The sequence below is a fragment of the Salvelinus sp. IW2-2015 genome, linkage group LG4q.1:29 (assembly GCF_002910315.2).
Source record: "Salvelinus sp. IW2-2015 linkage group LG4q.1:29, ASM291031v2, whole genome shotgun sequence".
Taxonomy (NCBI): domain Eukaryota; kingdom Metazoa; phylum Chordata; class Actinopteri; order Salmoniformes; family Salmonidae; genus Salvelinus; species Salvelinus sp. IW2-2015.
In genome coordinates this window covers 79648305-79659821 of record NC_036842.1, presented here as the reverse complement: position 1 = coordinate 79659821, position 11517 = coordinate 79648305, and the positions used below count along the sequence as shown (strand labels likewise).

General features: G+C 42.4%; 1 protein-coding gene across 1 annotated transcript in view; it reads right to left on the bottom strand.

The window, feature by feature from the left end:
* The window catches only part of LOC111962592 (protein mono-ADP-ribosyltransferase PARP12-like), a 47034-nt gene extending 36720 nt beyond the window's left edge, over nt 1-10314 (bottom strand). Inside the window, exons 1-10 of the mRNA XM_023985770.2 lie at nt 9920-10314; nt 3773-3908; nt 3332-3587; nt 3119-3247; nt 2909-3035; nt 2594-2762; nt 2373-2493; nt 2172-2268; nt 1844-1928; nt 1109-1239 (exon numbers count right to left, since the gene is read on the bottom strand). Coding sequence (XP_023841538.1) covers nt 1109-1239; nt 1844-1928; nt 2172-2268; nt 2373-2493; nt 2594-2762; nt 2909-3035; nt 3119-3247; nt 3332-3587; nt 3773-3908; nt 9920-10236 — 1568 coding nt within the window. The 5' untranslated portion in view covers nt 10237-10314. The remainder of the gene's footprint in view (nt 1-1108; nt 1240-1843; nt 1929-2171; nt 2269-2372; nt 2494-2593; nt 2763-2908; nt 3036-3118; nt 3248-3331; nt 3588-3772; nt 3909-9919) is intronic.
* Nucleotides 10315-11517: the final 1203 nt, after the last annotated feature.

The window sequence follows — 11517 nt, the reverse complement described above, 5'->3', positions numbered from 1 at the left end:
GTTACTCAATAAATTTGTGTAAAATTATCTTGCAATGATTTGGGTGTAACGGATGTGAAATGGCTAGCTAGTTAGCCGTGGTGCGCGCTAGCAGCCTTTCAGTCGGTTACTCACTTTACGTCACTTGCTCTGAAACCTAGAAGTAGTGGTTCCCCTTGCTCTGCAAGGGCCGTGGCTTTTGTGGAGCGATGGGTAACGATGCTTCGTGGGCGACCGTTGTTGATGTGTGCAGAGGGTRCCTGGTTCACGCCCGGGTCGGGGTGAGGGGACGCCGTAAAGTTATACTGTTACATGGGCATGACATTTTAAACATGCTAAACAGGGAAGATATACTTTTTTTGTACAAAAATGAAAATATTAACTTCTCCAGTTGCTAGTCAAAACCAAAGTGTAGATTGCAGTCACTCCTTGTCCGGGTATGTACTGAATTTGCATCGTGGACGATGTAAGGAAACAAATATCATTATGTAAATATGCTAACGTTTCATGTACCAAACCCACTGCAAGATTCGATGACAACTTACAATACAGAACTCTGCAAGCCAAGGTCACCGTAGTTACTATTATACTACAGAAACCCATTTATGGTCTCAAGAAGGCAGTGCCCCGATGCTAAACTAGCTACAGTATGACTAGCTGCTATCCACTACCCACTCAGAAGAAAACCTGATGAAAGTGCCCCGATGCTAAAACTAGCTACAGTATGACTAGCTGCTACCACTACCCACTCAGAAGAAAACCTGATGAAAGTGCCCGATGCTAAAACTAGCTACAGTATGACTAGCTGCTATCACTACCACTCAGAAGAAAACCTGATGAAAGTGCCCCGATGCTAAACTAGCTACAGTATGACTAGCTGCTATCCACTACCCACTCAGAAGAAAACCTGATGAAAGCAGCACAGATGTCAAAATGTTGGTATCTATTCTATTTATTGCACAGAACTCAGGACCTCTGCTTCACAAAAACACGTAACTGCCCCTCTGAAGTGTTCCAACTCATCACGCTATTGAAAAAGGTCTTCAACGGCACAAGGCTGAGGAGTGAGTCTCAGGAGATCTACTAGACACCAGTTTTTCAACTGAATACAGCAGTCTACAAAACATACCACTGGAAGACCCTCCAGAGTGAGGGGTTCTGGATCCGTTTGATGCTGTGGATGGTGCTGCTGGCCATGGTATGTTTGAATAGCTTCTCCAACTTTTGGTACTCTTCTATCTGGCTTGAGAGTGGAACCAGCTGAAGGAAACCACAGATTACTTTATTGAGTGAGATGTCTATGGGAAATATTCCACACTGATATTAATATCACTAATATGGAAAATCTATATCGATATCAGTTGCAATTTTTCAATCCGATATCGATATATAGCATTGCAACTGTGTGAATGTTACATTTTCTTTTCACTTCCACGGTTTTGTGAAGTCCAGACAACGGCTTGCTAATTGCCCATTAGGCCAGGTGCAAATGTTCTGGGGGCTTAACCTACCACACCAGTTTGAATAAAATGGTAAGCCCATTGATGGCCCATCAGTTGGCAATTAAGTATGCTAAATTAAGAGGTAGAGAGAGGTTTTTGTGCCTGCAGGAACAGTCATGTATGCTATTTTACTTAATGGTGTAGGATAACATCAAGGATAAACCGATATCCCTTGCTCAATTCGATATCATATTGCATTATCGATATTGGTGCCCACCATTATAATAGTGTCAAAGCAAATCAAATGGTATATGTCAGGTGTCGAAAACCACAGTTTTCGACTACAGTGAAATGCTTGTGTGCTCACGTGTGTTTCATTTAAACTCAACTAAATTAAACAGTACAGTATCACTACATAGTACCTTGTAGTCTGTGGCGTCAGACAAGACTCCTTTGTCCCAGTGTGGAGGGACAGTCACAGAGGAGCTGGAGCTCTCCTTAGACTCACTAACACAGAGACAAAAGAAGAAACAGGAAATTCAACAGGGAAGTTCCAATAGATAAGGGTTGGCTTCTAGTTTGGCTGATTCAAACACAGATATCCAATAGGCCTTCCTGAATGCTCAGTATTATTTGGCCAACTACTTCATTTGGCTCTGGGGTAGGATGGGGAGATGTGAAATTTGGGGGAGTGGCACACTTCACATTACATTCATTACAGACATACAGTACAACCATGAAGGACAATACCTCTTCAGCTTGGCATTCACATCTTCCTTAGAGAGAAAACGGGGCCTTCTACAAATTGCTCTTTTGGTTGTAAATCTAATATTCTGCTGATGCATCTCTGAAACAGAAAGAATATGTAATCATAAATGTTGTAACAGMTTGTTTGCCAATAAAGAGCTGATTAACTGCTGAATTACTATATATCTGTGACAAGGGGTATACCTTTGAGATTAAGAATGTATTTCTGATCTCCAGATTCAAATGGAATCTCGCTGTCAGAGTCAGTTTGGTAAGCATTCTCCAGGGTCTGGGAAATGACAGAGGCCACATTCCCCTCACCACCCTGCACAGAATAATACCACAGTTTAGGTCAACTCAAAGAGGGTGGTGGTGTAAAGTCACAATAAAAACCACATCCATGCATATTCAGTATTCGGACTGACCTCATGGCCATACTCTATCCACTGGCCACAGTCATCTCTCCAGTACCACAGCCACTCTGTTGTGAGGATGAAGTAAGGGGGTTTGGTGACGGATGAAATAGTGGACAGACGACGAACTGGAGGGCTTCCACATGTCATGGTGAGGAAGTTCACAGGCTTACTTCCTCCACTGAGGGCAACACAGATGAACAACAAAATAAGACCAGTTGTTTAAAAAAGGTAATATACTCTATCTAATAAAACACTAACATATCTTAGATCTGGTATGACAGGTAACAAAAATCCACACCAAACCTGATATGATGACAACAGTACCTTGTTTCATTTCGTGGATTACAGTAGGCCTTCTCAATCTCCTCTACATTGTCCAGGTCTCTCCAAGCCACTCCATCTAAGATCTGCCATTTGTAAGGCAGATGGTAGTGGACACGGATACATGTGTCTGACAACACAACCACAGAAACATGTAAACACACTACTGTAGACAGAAATGTTGATAATAAAGTATGTTTAGGTTGATGTTACCTTTGAAGCTGCAGCGACTGCGGATGGAGAAGAGGCATATTTCATTCCTGTCAGTCTCACTGGTGGAGCTGGAGGAGGGCTGTTGTTTCTCAACTGGCTTCATGACTGGAGCAAGAGACGGTGCTACGGCTAAACACAGGACAGACACGGTTACTAAAGCACTGTTTGCATGGATTCTCTGTATTCATGGATTCTACCTTGTCATTTCCTTACCAGCTGGATTTTCTTGGTGAGTGATGATGAATTTATTCTTGTAGATATTGTGGAGGATCTTGATGTTCTCTTGGCTGAATCCTCTGCTGTTTAGAATCTTCATTGCAGGGGCATCGAACGTGTGGGCCCTCTTACAACCAGCACCAAACCTACAGTCACCCTGGAGGAAGTGCAGGCAGAGGTGGAGTTTTGTGCAGCTGCTTTTAAACTTGCAGATGCCATGCTCACCAACGCGCTTGTTGTAATGGGAGCAGATCTGGAAGGAGTTGAAAGGAGATTGTCAAACATCCAGAGCGCATACTACATGCTATTTACACTTGGCTTACTCTTTTTCCATATCAGTTGGTGCCGGAGCTACAGTATTACCCCAGTGCTAACCTATCCAGTCTTTTTACATCAACTGTACATTAATTGTTACGGGTAATTTTGGGTGCCACCCACCTCAGGCATCAGGTAGGGGTCGTTCTGCAGCAGAAGTTGGAAGAGCTCTGCCTCCCCCAGGTCATGGTGACCCACCTCACTTATAATAGCTGCGTTGTGTGGGGAATCTAGACTGTGGTCCTTTTTGCACTTGTTCCTAGAGTTTAAAGAGACATGCAAACAATGTTTGAGTACACAGACATAAGATGTGCAAATTAAACCAAGACAACAGAAGACAGGTTTGTCAGGTCAACAAATGCTGAAGGCTGCTCAGCAAAAATATTTGTTAGCTACTTTATCTATTTAATCAAATGTATTTATAAAGCCCTTTTTACATCAGCCAATGTCACAAAATGCTATACAGAAACCCAGCCTAAAACCCCAAACAGCAAGCAATGCAGATGTAGAAGCACGGTGGCTAGGAAAAACTCCTTGAAAGGCAGGAACCTAGGAAGAAATCTAGAGAGGAACCAGGCTCTGAGGGGTGGCCGGTCCTCTTCTGGCTGTGCCGGGTGGAGATTATAAGAGTACATGGCTTTCGAAGATTTTAGAAGGGCAGGGCAGGATGGATATAGGTCTAAAACAGTTTGGGTCTAGAGTGTCTCCCCCTTTGAAGAGGGGGATGACCGCGGCAGCAGTTCACTACCCCAGTCTGTCTTGATTTCGTTTATTGGAGAGGACGGCATAATGTCATATAACCTAGAAATCAGACCTTGCCGATTCCATGGGAGGGACAAAATCTCCTCTAGCAATGTCTTGGGAGTTAGTTGAGGAAAAGTTGAGGAAAGGTGGGAAAATGAGAGCAAGCAAAGTTACGGGCTTGAAAATAGCGGAAAAGATTAGAATGAGCCAGATTAGATTTAGCTACGAGATCATTAAAAATGACAAACTTCCCATCTAAAAATAAATCTTTGAAACAAACCAAACCAAACCTCTCTCACGCCACAAAACAAAAGCCTGGGCGAGTTTGGAGGGTAAAAATAGGTGGTTATTACAGATAGGGCTTAGAGAAGAAGGGGCAGAAAGTCTAAAATGTTGACTAAATTGTCTCCCGATCTTCAAAGTAGAGCACACAATGGGTTTTCCCATATACTTAGAAGGACAAGGACACTGGGGCACAAGCAAGAGCAGAAAGGGAGGATGATTGGCAGGAGTGCTCCTCTAATGAGCACCAGTTGGTACCTGGAGCATTACACCAGACCATAATCTTTTTAATATTGGCTGCCCAATAGTAAAGCAGTAAATTTGGAAGTGCCAATCCTCCATCTTGTCTCCTTCTTTGAAGTATTGCTCTACGTATCCTAGGTGATTTGCCTGCTCAGATAAAATGACTGATGAGCCTATCCAATTTTGTAAAAAAAATATTTTGGCAGAAAGATCAGAAGACATTGAAAAAAGGTATAGAAACCTAGGTAAAATATAAATTTTAACAGATTTAATTCTTCCAGCTAATGAGAGAGGCAGACTATCCCAGCGGTGTAAGTCTGCTTTAACTGTCACGTCCTGACCATAGAAAGCCTTTATTTTATATGGTAAAGTAGTTCAGGGCGTGACTAGGGGTTTAGTCTAGTTTATATTTTCTATGTTGGTGTTTTAGTATGATTCCCAATTAGAGGCAGCTGGCTATCGCTGTCTCTAATTGGGGGTACTTAAGTAGCATTTTTTCCACCTGTGTGTTATGGGATATTGTTTTGAGTAGTGCATGTTGCACCTCTGTAGTCACGGTTTGTTGTTCGTTTATAGTTTGTTTTGCTAAGTTTCACTTTATAATAAATTATGTGGAACTCTACATTCGCTGCGCCTTGGTCTATCTCTATTAACGCGTGTGACTAGGCTTGCAAAGTGAGTTTTATGGAGGGTAGCCACAGAGTGTGTTATATTCACACCCAAATAGGAAAAACCAGAGGGCAACAGATGGAAAGGCAGGGCTCCAAGGGGAATTTGCTTGGCAGCAGGGTTGATAGGACAACTGAATGTTCAATTTTTATCCTGAAAATTATCCAAACGTGTTTAAAATATGCATTGTTATCGACAGAGTTCACAGGGTTAGTGATATAATAGTAGATCATCTACATAGTGACACTATGCTCTTCACCAGCTCGGTGGATTCCACTGAATGATGGTGATCATTTTAAAGCCAAGGAAAGCGGCTCTATCACGAGCAAAAAGGAGCAGGGACATAGGACAACCTTTATGGGTCCCTCTGGAGTGGGGGGAAATATTTTGAATGTTGAGAGTTGGTGTGTACGCTAGCCGTAGGAGCAGAAATATTAATGAGATGAAATTGGACCCAAAACTAAATCTTAAATAAATAATCCCACTCCWCCCGGTCGAAAGCCTTCTCCACATCAAGAGAAACAATTTCGGGGTCTGGGGAGATAGTATAATGTTCAAACGCCGTCGTACATTGGAAAACAGTTGTCGCCCTTTGACCATCAGATAGGACATCCTGAAGGCAGGGTTCCAACCGGGCATGCTAGAACCTTAAATTATTAGCTAACATCAGCGTTCAAAAGTGAAATTGGCCACCACATTCCGACCGGATCTTTATCTTTCTTAAGTATAACTGAGATGGAGGCTTGGGTTAGCGTTGGGGGAAGAGAGCCCAGTGTTAGCGAGTTGGTGAACATATCTAATAGTAATGGGGCAAGTTGATTTGAGAATTTTATGTAAAAATCAACAGGGTGCCATCAGGGCCTGGGGCCTTGCCACTGTGCATTACCTTTAGACCCTTTGTTATTTCATCAAGATGCAGAGGGTTGTCCAGAACTTTACTCATGCCCATATCTGAAAAGTTGTCCATAGCTGTATTATCTGATGGGGGTTTGGATTTGTAGAGGTTAGAATAAAATGACATGAAAGTTTAATTAATATTAGAGGGATCACTTGTAAGATTACGGGAGGAGTCTGCTATTGGACCAGGTCTCTCATGGAAAATAGATGTTAACTCAATGAGAAAAACCTGTATAACTAAAGGTWAAAAAAWATATATATATATTAAGTAAATACCTGAGAGATAAGATGATGCTGACTGGCGTTTAAGTTGGTGTGCCAAAAGGTGGCTGGACTTGTCACCATATTCATAGTACGTCCCCTTTGTTCATTGCAACAGAAACTCTGCTTTATCAGTGGAAAGCAGATTAAATTGAGTAGACCGCTGCGTCCATGTGTGTGTTAACTATTTAACTGTTCTAGAATGCTTAAAAGGCCGCTAAAATGTTAAATATCCGTTATCGTTTTTTTTGCCAAGGAAAATATTGGAAGTCATATCGACCAAAAATGTCATATCGGTGCATCACTAGTTTTAACTGAGGGGAGAAGGGCTCTATCTATTTTTTAAAAAGTAGTATATGCGCGAGTAGACTTAATGAAGATGAGAAAAGTCTTTTGTGACCGGGTGGAGGAAGCGCCATGGATCAACACAACCCATTTGGGTCACTGTAGAAAGAGCTTTTGCCATCCCGCAAGGAGTAAGTGTTCTGAGATCAGAGCGGTCAAGTCTTGGTTCAATAACACAGTTAAGGTCCCCGCCAAAGATGAGGCGGTGGGTGTCAAGATTAGGGAGAGGCTAAAAGAGACGTCATAAATCTAGTGTCATCCCAGTTAGGGGCGTAAACAGTCGCAAGTACTACAGGGGTTTGGAAGAGGGTGCCACTAACTATTGTATAACGTCCTCCAGGATCTGAAATGATCTGTGAGGGTGAAAACTGCACTCGTTTGTGAATCACTATTGGGGTTCCCCTGGCTTTGCCGTTAAATTTGAATGAAAAACCTTTCCAACCCATGCTTTACACAATCTAGTAATGGTCGTACAGTAGGTGCGTTTCTTGAAGAAATGCGATATCAGTATTCAGGCTTTTCAGATATGAAAATACTCTGGAGCACTTCATTTTCTCCCCACAACCGCAAATGTTCCATGCACCAGTCTGACTGAAAGTCCTAAAGTACCATCCTGACTTGTTGTTGACCTAGACATGAATCCTTATAAGAGAAGTCAAATTGAGAGAGGAGCAGCATGAGCAAAACATCTGAATAGGAAAATAAAATCAAAGCAGAGCACAAGAATCTTTGGATAATGCCAACGTACACAAATAACACAACACCCTTCAAAAGAAAAAATACAAATCATAAACTCGTCATTATGAACGAGACGAGCAGCAGGAAMTCTCTTACTCAGCATCAGTTGATTACCCTACATGTGRAGTGAGGTCAAACCAATCTAGGAAAGAAGTTACATAACGCCCTTGAAATAAAAAAATGTAATATGTCAATAGGCAAGTGTACATTTTCGGTTTCGGTCACACTTTCAACAAAGAGTATAACCTTCAGCTTCAGTTATTAGAAAATGTTAACAGTGATTGGTGGCATTTCAATGGCCATAAAATGTGTACTCCACTAGGTGTCGCCACAGGGCTGAGTAAATAGATGTTTAAAATTAACCAGTAGGCTATAAAAAGGGTCAGCCCCTGTATCTGTAAATTGTTGAACGTCGTTAGGAGGGAACAATTCAATAAGAGTATACAAACGGACAATTAGCATTTTGGATATGTACAATTATGCAAACGAACCGTGGGTCTAAACTTCAGCTTGTGCAACAATTAAACAGGAGTACAATTGGAAGAGAGGATTGATAGTATTAGACTCCAATGTCGTAGTGGAGTCCAAGATAAAAGGAATGTAACTGAGGACCGTCAGTGACCAACCTCAACAATCAAGGCCAACGTAAACCACGGTAGTTCAGTGTCCATAAAAATGGAGTATTTTCTTTTCTCAAAATTGTATACATCTAGCAGACCAATGAAAAATGTATACACACACACAAATATTGGTGGACAGGATCGGTGTCTAACTAGCTAGTAACATTGGTATTCAAAATGACCTAAAAGCTGCCAATCTGCAATGTAGGCTATAGATTGCCATTAGTGGAGCAGCAAGTTCAAAGCCTTAGTAAAATGAAAAAAATCTAATTGCTGCGCTTTTACCAGCGATTGTCTTTGATTAAGAAACTAAAACAAGATCAAATTGAAGTTTAAAGAGCAGTGAGATAGTATAGTATGTAATTGTCAACAGAAACGAGTTATGTGCTGCTTCAAACATACCTACTGTAGCCAGCAAGCTTTAGCATAGGATTGTTTCATGAGAAATGGACCGATAGATGGCCATAGATGTATGTAGCCTAGTGTCCACACGGTCACTAGAAAGAACGTTACTCACATAATACAGACGGGCGAGAAATCGTCCCAATTCAGGCATTCAATGTATTTCAGGCATTCAATGTATGCCTGTCGGTAGAAAGACTCAGCTGCCTTATTACCAAAGTGGTATTGTAAACACATCATTCGTGGCCAGTGTATGCCTTTTTTGTACAGCTTTTACAGTGCTACAGTGCGATCGTAGTGGTAGCGCTTGAATTGCACGCACAAATTCAGCACACACACAATATTCTAAAATAGAATTGTGTTATTTGACGTGTCAAATTAAAAGCTTAGTGTAACGAGCCTGGGTTTATAAGCGCGGATATCGACTCTGTTCCGCAAAAGCATGGTCGAGCGGCAGAGTCGATATCCACGCTGGACTTCAGGCTAGAAGAACGCGCCAAATAGTGTAATTTGACGTGTAACTTCTATTTTTTGACACCCAAAGACCCAAACAGCGTTTCATCGTCAAGCACCCAAGCTGGGTGACCTGCTTAAATTGGCTAACTTGCTAGCTACTGTACTTCCAGACACAAATGAGAGCACACCTCACTGACCATTTTACTCGCCCTACTAGGGCCCCTAGCAAACCTGGTGTCTGTTTTCATGTTATCTAGAGCTTTGGTGACAAACTGTGCTACTGGCAACAATTTAACAACGCATTTTTGCTCATATTCAACCAGTGTTGCGCCTTCTTAAATTCATCAGTTATTCTGCACCCTCAGACGAGAGTGCTCTGAATTCGGAGTAGATAGCAACAGTGAATTTACGAACGCATCTTAATTGAAATAGGCACTACAAATGTAGCTAAATTACGGTGCCTGTTGCTACACCCAAATTATCAACATACTGGACTCATAACTAAATTGTATTTACATATGCTATGAAACATCTGCAGACCCACTGTGTATAGCCTATGCGATAAGAAACTTGACAGCCTACATATAATAGTCTAAAAGAGCATGGCACTTACCCGTACTTGCAGTTACCGCATACAAAGTGGCTGCATATGTGTAAATTATCGCACTGATGACACTCTTTATGAGAGGTTTGACAGACTCGTAGTGAAGTCTTGGCAACAATAACACTGTCCTGGCTCATAACACAACCCGAAGCCTTTTCTTTGCCTTCACTGATGGCATATTTTCCGCTGTCACTAAGTATTCCAAGTAGGATCTCAGCTGCACAAGTGAACTTTTGACCAACGATCTGGTCAAGCTGCTTGAAGTCCAAACATCCTTGATTTCCACAGATAATTTTTGTAACATATTGAGACACTACAAACGACATCGTGTTATAGTAGACACCTGGTATCGTTATGGTAGGCACCTGGTATCTTTATGCTCATCACCTCACCCTAAATTTGTATGTCGTCAGTTCCACTTCTGGAGAAACGAAACTGACAATCAAAGCACCTGCCCTTTAAAGTTAAATCCATGCTGTTGTAACATAGGCAATTAGGAAAGCTAAGGCTAGCCTTTTCAAGCAGAAATTTGCATCCTGTAGCACAAACTCAAAAAAGTTCTGGGACACTGTAAAGTCCATGGAGAATAAGAGCACCTCCTCCCAGCTGCCCACTGCACTGAGGCTAGGAAACACTGTCACCACCGATAAATCCACCATAATTGAGAATTTCAATAAGCACTTTTCTAGGGCTGGCCATGCTTTCCACCTGGCTACCCCTACCCAGCAACTCGTCCAAGCCTCCCCCATTTCTCCTTCACCCAAATCCAGATAGCTGATGTTCTGAAAGAGCTGCAAAATCTGAACCCCTACAAATCAGCCGGGCTAGACAATCTGGACCCTCTCTTTCTAAAATGATCTGCCTAAATTGTTGCAACCCCTATTACTGGCCTGTTCAACCTCTCTTATCGTCTGAGATTCCCATAGATTGGAAAGCTGCCGTGGTCATCCCCCTCWTCAAAGGGGGAGACACTCTAGACCCAAACTGCTACAGACCTATATCTATCCTACCCTGCCTTTCTAAGGTCTTCGAAAGCCAAGTTAACAAACAGATCACCGACCATTTCGAATCCCACCGTACCTTCTCCGCTATGCAATCTGGTTTCAGAGCTGTTCATGGGTGCACCTCAGCCACGCTCAAGGTCATAACCGCCATCGATAAGAGACATTACTGTGCAGCCGTATTCATAGACCTGTCCAAGGCTTTCCACTCTCTCAATCACCACATTCTTATCGGCAGACTCAACAGCCTTGGTTCTCAAATGATTGCCTCGTCTGGTTCACCAACTACTTCTCTGATAGAGTTCAGTGTGTTAATCGGAGGGCCTGTTGTCCGGACCTCTGGCAGTCTCTATGGGGGTGCCACAGGGTTCAATTCTCGGGCCGACTCTCTTCTCTGTATACATCAATGATGTCGCTCTTGCTHCTGGTGATTCTCTGATCCACCTCTACGCAGACGACACCAATCTGTATACCTCTGGCCCTTCTTTGGACACTTTGTTAACTAACCTTCAGACGAGCTTCAATGCCATACAGCTCTCCTTCCGTGGCCTCRAACTGCTCTTAAATGCAAGTAAAATTAAATGCATGCTCTTCAACCGATCGCTG